Below are 14,819 nucleotides of genomic sequence, written 5' to 3' on the forward strand. Positions count from 1 at the left end.
AACTCATAGTACGTACACATCAGGTTTGTTTTGTTAATTGCTTCGATAGCACGTCGAGTCTTATAATGTAGTGTTAAGTGTCACTACATATCGTCTTACATAAAAGGCGCCACTCATAAGGATGATACCACTCACACTCATAGTACTTATACATCATGTTTGTTTTGTTAATTCACTCGTTTAATAGCCCATTGAATCTTAGAAATGTAGCGTTAAATGTTATTATACATTATCTTCAATTAAATATGTGACGATAAAGATATACATTATTTTCAATTAGATACGTGATGATAAAAATTTATGATTGAAAATTCTGATTTCTTACACTTACAATTTTCATTCTACTATTGAAATAAATTATACACGAACATTTTGAAAACTCGCAGAAATATTGTTTACAAGAGTTATGGGTATGTAGCTATCACTTTGAAACAAGTCGATCCAAATTGAAATACATTACACTTGATGCTAGCAATATTACACGATTTTTTTTTTCACACCATACAAATGCCTTCCATCTGCTTGTCATAGTACACCCCAGTCAGTCATCACCTTGATTCCTTCATGCTTCCATCATTGCCTGCCAAGATCATATACTTGTCTTTCCTTGTGAGACTTGTGCACTTGAATCCCAAAGCTTTGCCTATTTCATTTTGCACAAGATTGGCAACTTCAAACCTTGACTTCCCACCAAACTTGCATGTGTCTGATGCTTGTAGCTTTTCAAGAATCCTGATTGTATAAACAGGATTTGGGTTCAAGAAGTGAAAGATTGGATCCAAGAATTTAAACCCACTAGCAGTTGTGCCATAAAACATGTCAGCTTGCACATCTATGGCCACAGGAACAATGTCATCAGTCAGCTCAGCAAATAGAGGACTGAACCTCAACAAAAATGGCTCTCTGCAAGTGGTGCCTTCTGGGCAAACCACAAGGTCTCCTTGGCTCAACAACTTGTCCATTTGCTTCCTATCTCTTTCTCTGTCCCTTGTTAATCTGATTGTCTTCATGGGAGCAATGATCTCATTGATTTTACTCAAGCTGTATGTGACTGTAGTGAGAGATTTGTCAGTAGCTACTTGAACATAGAGTGGATCAAGCAAGGTTCTGTGGTTGCAAACATAGAGTCTGCCTCTTGGTTTTCCTTGATCTTCCCCATTTGCTGAGGTGTTTGATAAGGAACTGGGCTGTACTGAAGCTGTGGTGATTGTACCAGTGAAGGCTAAGATTGGATTGCAAAGACAGTGAGGTAGAAACATGCCAACTATGAATCTGATGAAGTAGATGCAAAATCCTAGTGGTAACCACATGAACATGGCCAAGGTGGCAATTGGGGTTGGTCTGAAAGCTAATCTTCCATCATGGAAGATCAATGGTTTTGGGTATTTCTCCCTTGGAAGGCTTTTCCAGTTTCTCTTCTCAGCTTCACTCACCAAGAAAACATTCTGCAACAAATTGGTATTGTTAAAATTTAAAAAGGAACCAAAAAACAGTTTGAAATGAATCTGTCTATTTATAGAAAGGGAAAGAGAGAGAGAAATGAGATTGACCCACCTTGCAATTTTGGGAAAGGAGTTGCTGATGGAGAAACTTGTTGTGGCAACAAATACCAATTGTTTGACTATTACTTGGTTTTTCATCTCCAAGAATCTGACTTGCCTCCAAACTTTTTGTGTTCATTTCCTCCATCAAACCCACACAGTATCCACCCACCACTTTGAGCTCTCTTGCAACAACAACATCAACCCCAACATAGTCCTTCAGAAAACCTTCAACCATGACTCTAGGCAAGTCACTCACTCCCACTTTTTTCCCACACTTCATCACCACATCAAAGCCTTCACTCCCAACATCTTCCAAGAAAAACTTGGGCAACACAGAATTCCCAATCCTCATTTTTTCCTTTCTAATACCAAAGAAACATATGAACACCATTATGTTGAGACCTAGCTCTCCACCAATCAAACAAACAAAAGGGTACAAAAGAAACAAAGTAAGAGCTCTAAGGAAGCCACTAGCTTCAAAGGCCACAAGCATGAAGTAAGGAAAAAGTGAAGATGATTTCAACAATGTACCCTCAAACTGAAAAAACAGTGTAGTATTTGACATTAGCTCTCCTAATTGATAAGCAAGGGAGTTGTATTTCTGAAACTTGAAGTGGGTTGCATGGGCTTTGCTAGCCCTGTGTTGCAAAATGGAAGTGCTCTTTGGTTTGCTAAGGACTTTGAAGGAGGAGGAAAGAGCTTCTAGTGAGAATAGTTTGGCAGACATATTTGGTTGGCTACCACCTTCTGAGTTCTGAGTATAGATGCCCCAATATATACTAGCTTTGGATATTAAATGAGGCTACACGGTTTAGGTATGGCATTTTCCCTCTCCGGAACTAGTGATCAGGGAGTAAAAAGGGCATATCACATACTTTTTGAATCATTGACACATTTTCACTATATGATTTATTACTTTATATAGACAACAATTATCTTCACATTCCATCATAGTATGACTTGATTGACTTCTGTTCCTACAATTATCTTCATATATGTCCGCTGATTTTACACTTAATACTCTATTTTTAACTATTGACCTAATTTTTTTTAAAAGTTTTTTTATTTTATTTTTATTTTTATTTTTTTATGGCTATACATCACAAAAATTCAACACAATACACATAAATACGCATCATACAAAAAATAATAATTAAATAAGCAACCTCTCATTTTTTATCGATATGTTGATGTAGGACGAGAATGGGCTTGGTTTAGCCGGAAAGTTAGAAAAATAAAGAAGCGGCGTAGAATCAAGAAGAGTGATTGGAAAATAGGTAACTCACGCATAATGAGGTTATTAGCTGCTGGAATATTCAAGAAGATTAGGTTTTGGACTTTTCGGGTTTCTCGTGCGAAAAGTCAGATTCTGAATTGTGAATCAGATTGGAGTAAATTTTGGCCAGAATGTCCGTTTGAGATGCATTATACCTTTCCGGAATGGGAACGACGAGATCTTCAAGACTCACTTTAGTGAGCTCTCTCAAATTTAGGCCAAAATGTATCGCCTTAATTATCCGATTCGTGATTTAGTATTTTTAGGCTAGTTTTACATTCTTTTTATTTTAGGTTTTCTAGTTTATTTTGGATTTGTTTTGTTTTAATCCGTGGGCTTTAGGGTTTCATTGTTAGTCGCCCTAGGGTTTCTTTTCTCATATATAAGCAACCTTAAACGGCTGCAGAACTATCTTTTATCATATTATCAATCAAAATTGAGATTTTTCTCTCTTTCTCTGGTGGATTCCAGAATTATGTCTTTTAGGGTTTATCGCTTGTAAACCCCGATCACTCTTCTTGATTCTACGCCGCTTCTTTATTTTTCTAACTTTCCGGCTAAACCAAGCCCATTCTCGTCCTACATCATATGTACTCGGTTAGAGATCACTAGAACTCTAGTGCTTATTGTCTGTTACTTATTCTATTATAAAAGTACCAACATTCTTGTATATAGGGGAAAAATAACCTTGTATACACTCTTGAATATACTTTAAGAAGGAAGCACTACTATACTACTATTTCTGCATAATCGTTATTCCAAACCTGTACGTTTGAACGCCTATTGTGTATTTTGACCTTTGACTCAATTGGTTACCGTTATTTATGAATTGGTTTGGTTTATTTTCTCTAAGGAATTTTAGCTTCATGTTCCCTTTATTTGATCTATTATTCATTTAATAAAATATTTCTTCTTTGCCAAAAAAATAAAGAAAAGGAAGCACTGCCGTAAAGAATAAATGTTTAAAATTCCTCCCAAATCATGTTAGATTTCAAAAATAAGAATTTTCGGAGATGATTGTTCATCTGATTGAAATATTACAATATACGAACATGTTTTTCTTCTCTTCTAATTAAAAACACTAGTCTGTAATCACATACTCTGCACGTGTACGAAAAATTTTCATTGTTAAAAAAAATGAAAAATGGGTAGTTATTGCAGAAGAAACAGATTCAGGGGTAGTTATTACAGAGAGATAATAGTGGGAGAGAAAAGTAGGGGTTGTGGAATCATTTCTTTTTAATTTTCTTAATAAAAATCTATTTTATAATTGTCCTGTTTATTCTTGTGATTTAATCTATTCTCAAAGTTTTTAATTCTTTTAGGGTTAAATTTGTCAAAATTTTCAATTTTGGCTAACAAAGCCTCTTCTCTTAATAATAGTATAGATTAATAAGCTATTAATTCTTTACCATGATAATAATCACAATAGCTGAGCTTGGACCATGATTGGCTGGTGGTTGCTGCACTTCCTGTTTCTTTGGCAGAGGCTTGGGTTTGGGCCCTCGTATTGGGCCCGGCCTGGGCTGGTTTATGTTATTTCTATTTCAGTTTTATTTGTTTTAATTGGCTAGTATTGTCGCGCCTTTGGCGTGTAATAAGTCCCTGCATGTATTTTGTAGGGTTCGTCGGGCTAACTGCCTGTGTATGCACTCAAAGTGCCTTGTCTGCTCTAGGTAGGCGGCGAGCTCCTTGCTTTGTCAAATGGTCGCTACCTCCTAGTGGCAGGGTGAGACTAAGTGTCGTCGGATTTATTTTTCGACGGCAACATAGTAGGAAAGCTGTGCTAAAGCGGGTACTTATGCCATGTTGTAATCGGGTTACATATCGAGTTATCTTTCCACAATGTCACTGCTATGTTAAAGCAAATGGAGTAGCTAATTGTGCACTCTTTGCTAGTTGGTGCTTGTTAGAATACAAGTCTCCTGTAGAGATTTCTGATATTATTTCAGAAAATACTCTAGATGCTTATTGTAATCAGGGGTTTAGGCTCATTGTCCCCCCCTTGTATTCGATAGTTTCATTAATCAAGGCTTGAGGGCAGCCGCACCAGCCCTTTATTCAAAAAAAAAAAAAATTTAATAATCACAATAGCTAAACAATTATTTTAATTGGTTCATCATTCGAACAAATGATTTCAAAGAATACTTACATAATGAATGGTTAGAAACCCTTTCAAAATAAAAAAAATGGATGGTTAGAAACTTAGAATCAAGAGGGCTCAGGATAGCGCGCGTTTGAATGCTCAGGTTAATTTGCAATGCACGTCTTTCTTTAAGTTTGTGGGAAATAAGAAGACTGTAATTTTTCAACCAATTCTGAGACAGATTGACTGGTGATGATCTATCGTTTGCATATTTACGAACATTGAATTCTGGAACCAGTCATTACTCTTGGTTGGTTTCCACTGCACCAACAGTTTTTGTAGATGGATCATATTATGGCTTAGCTTTAAAGTAGCTAGGCAAAGCGACAAATACATACATGCTCAGAGAGAGAGAGAGAGAAAGAGAGAGAGAGATGAATAATGCAGATTGCATGTGAAGTTGGCTAAAATTGTTGCTAGCTAGGTCAAAATAAAAATTCAGGTCAGACCTAGCTTGCTAGGGTTTTTGGATCGATTACTCAGACTTCCACGTCTCTGTGTGGTCTCCTATCTAGTGATCCGGTAGAGTAAAGAGTGTTATGGGTGTTCCTACTTCCAAATACGTGCATGATCGAGAAAGCCGCCTAATACCTATTGGGGCAAAACCCTTCACGGAAGTAATACCAATCATAACCAGATATATATATATATATATATATATATATATATATATAGCCTTCGCTACAAGTACAACCACACAACTAGAAGAAGCAAACTCAATTGGGCATGCAAAGCATGTAAATGCAAGCTAATTAAGGTAGAAAAGGAAATGGAGCACTGTTTTATTTGGTTGGCCAGAGAGAAACAATGAACCAGCCAGAGTGCTTTCTGTTTCTTTACTCGATCGATGAAGAGAATTGAAAAGGCAAGACTGTAATTGGTAATGAATGAGTTGCAACTGCCCGAGCTATATTAGAGAGGCTATTACTACGTACATTATTTACTCTTGCGTGTGGTTATGTTGCTCCATCAACTATGACTGTACGTATTGTCATCGACCCATTACATCAGTAGTTAATTAACCACTTGATCATAGATCGATCGAGTTTGTCCGTTACGAACTTACGATGAAGAAATCTCAAGCAACCTCTTTTTTTTTATATATTCATTAATCGGGTCGGTTAACGGTCCCGATCAATCACATTTAAAATAACGAACTCTGTAGCTTGCTTAATTTTCTGTTGACCTGTCGAACCAAACCATTGGCAAGACAGCCTATGTGCCCAACTGTGAATCAAAACAAATGTTTTTCAGAAATACTAAATTATCGTCACTTTCTTTTTTTAACTTATCTAAATGGTGGCACTACAGTGATTAGTTATCAGTCGGGAAATCTGACAAAAATCCTTTATATATATATTTTTTTATAAATTAGTCGGAGAGTTCTATTCATACCTCTCAAAATGATATTTGGACCTCCAACCATTTTTGGATGTTTTTAAATCCAACATTGCCCTTCTCAAAAACTGAAAAAAAAAAAAAAAAAAGATTAAATAAAATCTGCACTTTCTCTTCTCACTCCTTCCCCTTCCCTCATTTTGTAGAATGTTAAAGATTGCAAAATAGAAGAAATGACAAAAAATATAGAGAAGAAGAATCGAGAAAATAATAATCGGAAAACAATTTCTATTTCCTATTCTTTGTTTCTAGTTTGGCTTAATTACTTCATGACTTCATGGAAGTGACGTTAATTGTTATCTTAGTTTCTTTTCATACTGGTTCTTTTTTTTTTGGCTAGAGTAGACTATGCTGCTAGGCTGTTTTAGATTTAGGGAAATTGATTTTGATAATCGTCCCCCTGTGGTATTTTAAATTGCATGATTTATTAAGAAATAGAAGGAAGTTCATAAGAGTATCCAAGCTTACAAGGTAAATGGTTTTTAAGTCAAGGCTATGACTTGGATTTTAAGTGATGAGAAAAAAGATATTACTAGTATATGTGTATTGGAAAATAGTGATTCTAGTTGGACCTCAAAATTTGCTATTTAGACATTCCCTACTTAGCACACCTCTAATTTTCTTTTTAGAATACTTGAAATGCTAAGTAGACCTCTACAGTGTTACCAAAATACCCTTGAACGTGAGATACAACGATCGAACTCTACTTTTATCTGTATCTTCAATCACGAGAAGAAGAATGAATCAAAATCACATGGTAGTTCTTCTCCACCAAAATTACTTAGAGGATTGGTTCTTGATCATTGATATGTTGCTGGAATCCCTTTGGATTCACTAAAAGAATGATTTCAAGGGTTTTAGGTTTGAAGATCGAGGCGGCCCTCAAGGAGAGACCATGTGGTGAAGATGGCGGCGGTATGATTTAGGATTAGCGAGTTGGTGCGGTGCTTGATTTTGTTCTCAATTATGGCCGCTAATAAAACTCAGGGCTGGAGCGGCGACTCCTTTGATCGCTACAAGGAACACAGGTTTGCATCTATCTCTCAGTTTTGAATTTTGAATTGAAATTTTGAATTTTGGCCAACAAATTCAATTAAATTTGAATTCTTGTAAATTGTGATTTCTCTAATCTTTGAGTAGTTCAATACTGCTTGTGTTTGTATATGTCTACTTATTTGCGCGTGTTGGTGAAAACCTCCGTAGTTGATGAACAATTCGTTGTTGTTTTCATCTCCAGCTTTGCTTGGAGAACGGAATCAACTTTCGTGCTCAGAAACTATCAACTTGGTGTTTTCTTGCTTCTTTTTTTTTGGGTACATCTACCCTAATTTGGTCAGATTTCAATGGTTTCATATTTTCCATGATTAAATATAGGGAAAGTGCATGGTTAAATACATAAGTAGTTAAGTTTATGTTTTGGTCAACAGCTTTATGGATTTCATTACAAGCTTATGAGATATCATACTATTATTGCCTAATAGTACTAAATACTTCAGCTTCTCATGGGTTTAGGTTTCATTTGTTAATCATACAATTCATTGGCTCAGTATGTACGATGGTAGCTTGCCAATGTTGAGCTATGCTCCAAAGCTTTGTTTATAGGCCTTATTTTTTTTTTTGTTTAAACATATGCTCCGTGATATTATAAATTTTTATTTAAACTCTTTGTTCTTGCAAATTTTCATTACATGTCTATGCTGAATTCTAAAACAAAGTTGTCATCTGTCTCAGTGCCTTCAACTTTGCGGAGAAGAATTTTGCTTACATTTAATTACACTGGGTGCTGCATTTCTTTTGTAATAGATAAATTGTAAGGCTTTTTCTGTAAAGCTCTATGAGATATTTATGTAGTTTTGTCTACCTGTATTCTTTAATAACAATTTAATTAAATGTTCAAATTTCAATCATCAAGTGTAAAAGTCTCCAAAACTACAGTAATATGACAACACTCTTTGTATTGTTGTAGACGGTTCTGGTATCTAGAATACGTATGTATAACTTTAGCGTATGCATTCCTCTCTCAGTTTGGTACAATTCTCGGCAAAGGATCGATGTCCTGGAGACAATTTAAGCTAAAAAGTGTGAAACACTTTGTTAACATCTGATTAAGAAAAAATATAAGCATGAAAGATTGAAGGGAGAATATACATTGAAATTGAAAAGAAAAACTGAAGAGATTTGTCGAGGAGGTAAGAATAGTATTTTTTTTTATTTTTTTATTTTCTCTCTTTGTTTTTTTCTTTCTCTCTTTATCCTTATTTGTCTTTTCATATAAGTTGACAAAATCAAAAAACAATTGAAAAAAATGGAGGTCAAAAGAGCAAATTTTGAGGTCCAACTAGAACCACCCATTGGAAAAAGATTATGTGGAGAAAAAAGAAGAAGACAAAATTGAAAGTTTTGTGCAAATTTTAAAAGTTCTATGAGGTCCAAATGCCAATTTATGATGTATGAATAAAAGTTCTCATATTTTTAGCTTTGACTCTCAAATAGGATTGTAGGGAGCCATTCTAATGAGGAGCATTAAAATGAGGACTAGTTGAAGACTTTTTAATCAACGGTTTGGGAGACCTACTTTTCGATTACATTACGTCAAATCAATCATTAGACGTTTATGTATGCATGAGTAGATCACTTTTGAAAATTTTCTTCTAAATTGCTAATCATTAAGGTACCAAACTAGATCAAATCAATTGACGAACCAAATTTTTCATGTTCATAACTGATAAATCACGATTATGAATGTTTTAACGATTTTCAATTTGGTTGAAAAATTACATAAATGATCTACACATAAATATCTAAACATGTAATAGTTGATTTGCAGAAATGTGATTGAAAAGTGAGTTTAATACAAAAGTCCTCAACTAATCCTCATTAGAAGGGCTCCCCTAAATTGTAATTGTTTGTATCACCAAATGAACCAGAAATAGAAACATATCCTTGAAATGTTGTTTTTGATTAAAATTTCATCAAAAATCCTTGAGATAACATGTGGGGTTGATATCAGATTCCAAATCGTCATCAACATAATTATCCAACTTGTGCCATATTCTTTTTCGTAATTATGAGGACGGTTCCATCTGAAGTTCTCAACATCCAACTAGAAAATTAAATTAGGAATCAGCAAAGTAAGTAATTCTCTTGGAAAGAAAAAATTGCACAAAATGTATGGAGTACGTTATGATTATGAATGTAACAAATTAAATCTCATATACAAAACAATACATTAATTGTTCTTGGTATGAACAGTGCATACCTGATGTATATATATTTGTGTAAGGCTGTGGATATATGATAGCTGTCCGCCTGTCCATGACCAGAAAAGTTATCATTCATTAAGAGGGCATACGTGTGTGAATTTAGTGCATTGAAAAGTTCGAAGTTATTGTACTCTGTATCACACTACGGGATGAAATCACCTGTCCTCAATTTTTCTGTCTTAAGCCTGTCTCTTTTTTAGATTTAACTTCTCCTTTTTTTATCATTTCTCTAATCTCTGCAGGAATTCTTATCTTCATTAACACCTTCAGACTAAATCTCTCTCTAGGACAAGTGATTTCATCCCACCACACTACCACCAAATCTGAAATGTGTTTGGATTTGATTGAATAGAAAATTGGATACAAGTTGTATGTGACCATATTTTATGTGTTCAAATATTATACGATGGTACACTCCAACGAGCTAACACTTAATGTGGGATTTTTAGCATTATTTGTTTAGAACATCCATCATCGAGTTCTAGTACTTATCTCCCTATATCGGAATTGGTTGAATGAAAGAAAGTCGAATATACATGCACGTATAGCTTACTTTTTTTTTTTTTTTTTTTTTGTATATTCGTTTTATGTACCAACATAATGCATCTATAGTTTTATATCGAATAATTGAGAATATAGATAATACTGATAAAGAATATGAATAAGACATAAACGTCATACAGTGACTTGATAGTTTTTTTTTTTTTTTTTTTTTGAAGGAAAACGAAATCAGTTTCCATTAATAAAACGACATCTCTCGATCAAACTAGAGGAATACATATAAAGAAGCTGTTAGAGTTATGTTTTAGAAAAGGTAGACGACGTGACACAAACCCCATGACAAAGGAAGGCACTTGGGTTGGGTCGGCCCCGCCACCAACGTCATGAGAAGGGAAGAGGAGAAGGTACTAATAGTTGGTAGACCTTCTTATTGTGGTGTGATGAGGCTTACAGAAGGAATTTAATGACACCCCAACAAGAGATAAATCAAAATAAACGTTTTGAAGCATGCTTCCATGTGCAAGTACCTCTAATATTGAAAGCTTGTCGATCTAGTTTTAAAACCAATTAATATATATCCACATCATAGATGGGATGAAATCTGCTGTTCCCAAAAACCATGTGCCAAGCCTGTCTCCATATTCTGATTGGTCCATTAAAATTAGAAAATGAAAGAAAGATTAAGATAATGATTTTTTTAATCATTCTAAGCCAATCAAAACATGGGGATAGTGTTGGGAGAGGGTTTTTGGGACAGCAGATTTCATCCCCATCATAGATTAAAGCCCGGCCGCCAAGCAGTTTTGCATAGCACATTGGAAAGAAGTTGAGTTTAAATAATAGACTCGATCGATCATTCTGCTCACTGAATAACCTCGCTGCTAGTTGTTCCAGGCTGCATGCTTATGGTTAAACTTTCAGCTGCATGCATGCAAAGAAAAATTATTGGCATTGTGTGATTCGATACAAATAGATCAAAAATGTAGAGAATGACATATAGGTCTCACATCGATAACAATGAGACACAATAACATAAAAATAAAAGTAATCGTATTATTCCTAATAGAACCGAAGCATTTTGGGATAAAAATTTCACTTGTTCACTTATAAAATTGATATTATGTAGAGAGAGAGAGAGAGAGAGAGAGAGAGAGAGAGAGACTAAGAGAGAGAGAGAGAGAGAGAGAGAGAGAGAGAGAGATGCGTAATGCTTGCGTTCCTAAAAGAGAGAGAGTGGATCATGGTTTACCCCAACAACAAGAACACTTGATATGGGGTCATTTCCTTTTGATTGGTACCTGAAATGGACTACGAAAAGCATTACGTACAATTAAAGCTCTCACACTTTATGTTGTGTAGGTAACATCGATCGGTGTATTGGTTGGTTTGGTCCCCTCCCAACATCGAATTGAATCAGTCTCGACCATGCTAAGCCAACTGATCGATTTGCTCGTTGGGAAAATGCATGAAAGTTACTAATTCGCTTGTTGGGGGTGATGCCTCATTGATTTTCTCAGAGAATACCAAGTTGATGGGTTGGTGAGAAATCTCTACCCTTCTATCTAATAACCATAAAAACTTAATACAATGAAAAAGATGTTTATATAGCCACCAAAGGATATTCTATATACGGGCAATGAACTTCACGACGACCAGTCTTTCCTTGGATTTTACAATTGCATTCTGCAGCATTCTCAACCAGTCTGCCATTTATTTATTTTTTGTGATATTATGAACTTCAAACGGACACTGGAGCACCAAGTGGAGTAATTTCAAAGTTCAGCGCTTTTCGTTACTTTTATAAGAGTTCAAAAACTTTGATCTGCATCACATAGTACCCCATGCACATAATTTCAAAAAAAAAAAAAAAGGAAAAATTTGAAAACTCAGTCTGGTTTTACCAGTACTGGACGAAAAAGAGTTGAAATTCCAAGCAATTGTCGAAGCTTATTTTGTTCGACTTTTTTGCCATTATGAGGTCGCTAAATCTTATCTAAGACATTTGTAAAATGCACCAAACCCTGAATCAGTTTGGTGTTGCTGATATTCATTTAGGCATGCATGATGGATGAATCACAACGTCTCTAAGCTTTGAGAAGGTTTTTGTTGCTGTTTCTTTTATTTCTCTTTAGTTCATGGATTTGACGGCAAATTCCTAGTTTTACCTGTCCTCCCTTTGGTTTTGGTATCAACTTTTATTACATAGAAGTAGGTGTTTACTTACCAAAATAGAAAAGCTCTACATATGTTTGGGACTTAGGAGCTGATTTTCAGGTCGGTTTTGTATTTTTAATGTTAGACGTACAGGATCATCACTGAACTCTCTCTCTCTCTCTCTCTCTCTCTCTCTCTCTCTCTCTCTCTCTCTCTCTCTCTATGTATGTATGTATGTATGTATGAATGTACAGGGCTGTGTTGCCTTTTGTCGATCATTCTTTTGAGAGTGTTTCTATTCGAACCTCCAAATTTACTCACTTGACCTCCTATGCTTTTTACACCTCCTATCAAATTTTCAAATACTAAATTTACTCATTAACCCCAATCAAGTTCCTCAAATAACCCTCATTCATATAATTTGCAAATAATGTATGGACTTAGATTTAGGTTATAATATGATTTCTTTTGTTCTCTGAAGAAATGGTTAAGATGATTTTTCTATATCAATTCAAGTAGTAAGATGATTTTTCTATATCAATTCAAGTAGTAAGATTACAAATGTATAGGGAGAGGTACAACACACCTTCTCCAACCAAGCCCATACCTATCACCATACAACACACCTAATGACCATTCCCTATACATTGACTAGTTACATCAACAGTATATACCAACTAAGCATGGTGTTAATCACCACTCAACCTAACACAAGGTATGGTGGTAAGTAACCCCAAGATATGGTAAATCTCTATTTCCAATACTCCCCCTCAAGCTGGATCCAAAAGATTGATGGATCCAAGCTTGGAAAGCAATCTGAGAAACTGTGCGGAAGAAAGTGATTTTGTGAAGATGTCTGCAAGTTGAACATGGCTTCGAGTGTAAACAGTATCAATCACCTTGTTCTGAACTTGAGATCTAACATAGTGGCAATCTACCTCGATATGTTCAGGCCCGGCCCTGGCCCAGGGCAGGCAGGGCAATAGCCCAGGGCCCAAGTTTTGAAGGGTGACGGCCTAGGGCCCAAATTCAAGCAGTAGATGGGTAAAAAAAAAAAAAAGTATTTCTGTTAGGAATATGAGAAAATGAACAGCAAGAGTGCGATGTTTGGGCCCCAAAGTATGCATTGATGGGCAATTGTTTACAATATATAAAAGTTGACGAAATCATTTTAGATGAGATTTGATTGATATAAAGTGATGTAATGTTTATTTTTTGAGGTATTGGTTTTATGTCCCCCCATTGTATCATATTTTTTTTATCAATATAAAATATTTTTAATTTTTTTTTTATATAAAGGGCCCAATTTTATTTTTCGCCCCGGGCCTTGAATTTCTCAGGGCCGGGCCTGGATATGTTTGGTGCTTGATTGTCACAAAACATAGGAATAGGTTGATCATGGTTGATTCCTAAATCGGATAGAAGATATTTCAACCATATCAACTCACAAGCAGTAGAAGCCATAGCCCTGTATTCAGCCTCAGCACTCGATCGAGCAATGACAGTCTGTTTCTTGCTCTTCCAATACACTAAATTTCCACCAACAAAAGTGCAATAACCAGTGGTAGACTTCCTATCACAGGCATTTCCTGCCCAATCTGCATCAGAGTACCCCATTATCTTTGTTTGATGGTTATTCTGCATGAGAATTCCCCTTCCAATGGAACCCTTGAGATATCTGAGAATTCTTTTGACAATCTGCAGATGTGATTTAGTAGGTGCATGCATAAATTGACTGACCAAACTTACTGCAAAAGTAATGTCTGGTCTTGTAATGGTGAGGTAGATCAACTTCCCAACAAGTCTTTGATACTCACCTATATTACTGAGATTGTCACCTTCCAGTTTGAGTTTCAATTTGCTCTCAAGAGGTGTGGCACAAGGCTTGTTGTCCATCATCTCAGTTTCTTCCAGAAGATCCATTATACTTTCTTTGATTGAGAAATAGCCCCTTGGAAGATGTGGCCATTTCAATACCAAGAAAGTACTTCAACACTCCCAAATCCTTAATGGCAAATTTAAGATGCAAGGATTTTTTAAGAGTGTTGATCTCTTCTTCATTCTCTCCTGTAATGATAAGATCATCAACATAGACAAGTACCACTAATCTCCCCGAACTACCACTTCGAACAAACATAGATGAGTCTGCACTACTTCTTCTAAAACCATTTACCTCCAAGACAGAGCTAAGCTTAGAGTACCAAGCTCGAGGAGACTGTTTTAATCCATACAAGGATTTGTGTAGTCTACACACCAAACTCGGATCACCTTCTTAGGGATGGCCTGGAGGGAGCTGCATATAGACCTCTTCTTCAAGATCTCCAAGAAAAGCATTTTTAACATCCATCTGATATAATGGCCAAGCATTATTGACTGCAATAGATAGGAGAACCCGAACTGTGTTCATCTTGGCAACTGGAGCAAATGTCTCCTTATAGTCAACACCAAAGGTCTGTGTGAATCCTCTTGCTACCAATCGAGCTTTGTGTCTTTCAATTTCTCCATTTGACTTGAACTTTGTTTTGAAGATCCATTTG

At 35.7% G+C, this 14,819-nt stretch overlaps 2 protein-coding genes across 2 annotated transcripts; both read right to left on the reverse strand.

Moving 5' to 3' along the window:
• Nucleotides 1–285: 285 nt before the first annotated feature.
• On the reverse strand, nucleotides 286–2,314 carry LOC133743553 (probable glycerol-3-phosphate acyltransferase 3). The gene is made up of 2 exons (XM_062171528.1): nucleotides 1,555–2,314; nucleotides 286–1,445 (listed from the first exon to the last, which is right to left on the reverse strand). The coding sequence occupies exons 1-2, from the start codon at nucleotides 2,269–2,271 to the stop codon at nucleotides 549–551; spliced, it is 1,614 nt and encodes a 537-aa protein (XP_062027512.1). The 5' UTR covers nucleotides 2,272–2,314; the 3' UTR covers nucleotides 286–548.
• Nucleotides 2,315–13,590: 11,276 nt separating this feature from the next.
• On the reverse strand, nucleotides 13,591–14,178 carry LOC133742820 (uncharacterized mitochondrial protein AtMg00810-like). Its single transcript, XM_062170499.1, has one exon. The coding sequence runs from the start codon at nucleotides 14,176–14,178 to the stop codon at nucleotides 13,591–13,593; it is 588 nt and encodes a 195-aa protein (XP_062026483.1).
• Nucleotides 14,179–14,819: the final 641 nt, after the last annotated feature.

Source organism: Rosa rugosa, chromosome 4 (genome assembly GCF_958449725.1).
Source record: "Rosa rugosa chromosome 4, drRosRugo1.1, whole genome shotgun sequence".
NCBI lineage: Eukaryota > Viridiplantae > Streptophyta > Magnoliopsida > Rosales > Rosaceae > Rosa > Rosa rugosa.

Excerpts from the sequence above, each read along its gene's own strand:
- LOC133742820 (XM_062170499.1), bottom strand. The coding sequence starts at position 14,178 with ATGGACAACAAGCCTTGTGCCACACCTCTTGAGAGCAAATTGAAACTC.
- LOC133743553 (XM_062171528.1), bottom strand. The coding sequence starts at position 2,271 with ATGTCTGCCAAACTATTCTCACTAGAAGCTCTTTCCTCCTCCTTCAAA. Across the intron at positions 1,446-1,554 it reads TCCTTTCCCAAAATTGCAAG|AATGTTTTCTTGGTGAGTGA; the intron begins GTGGGTCAATCT and ends AATTTGTTGCAG.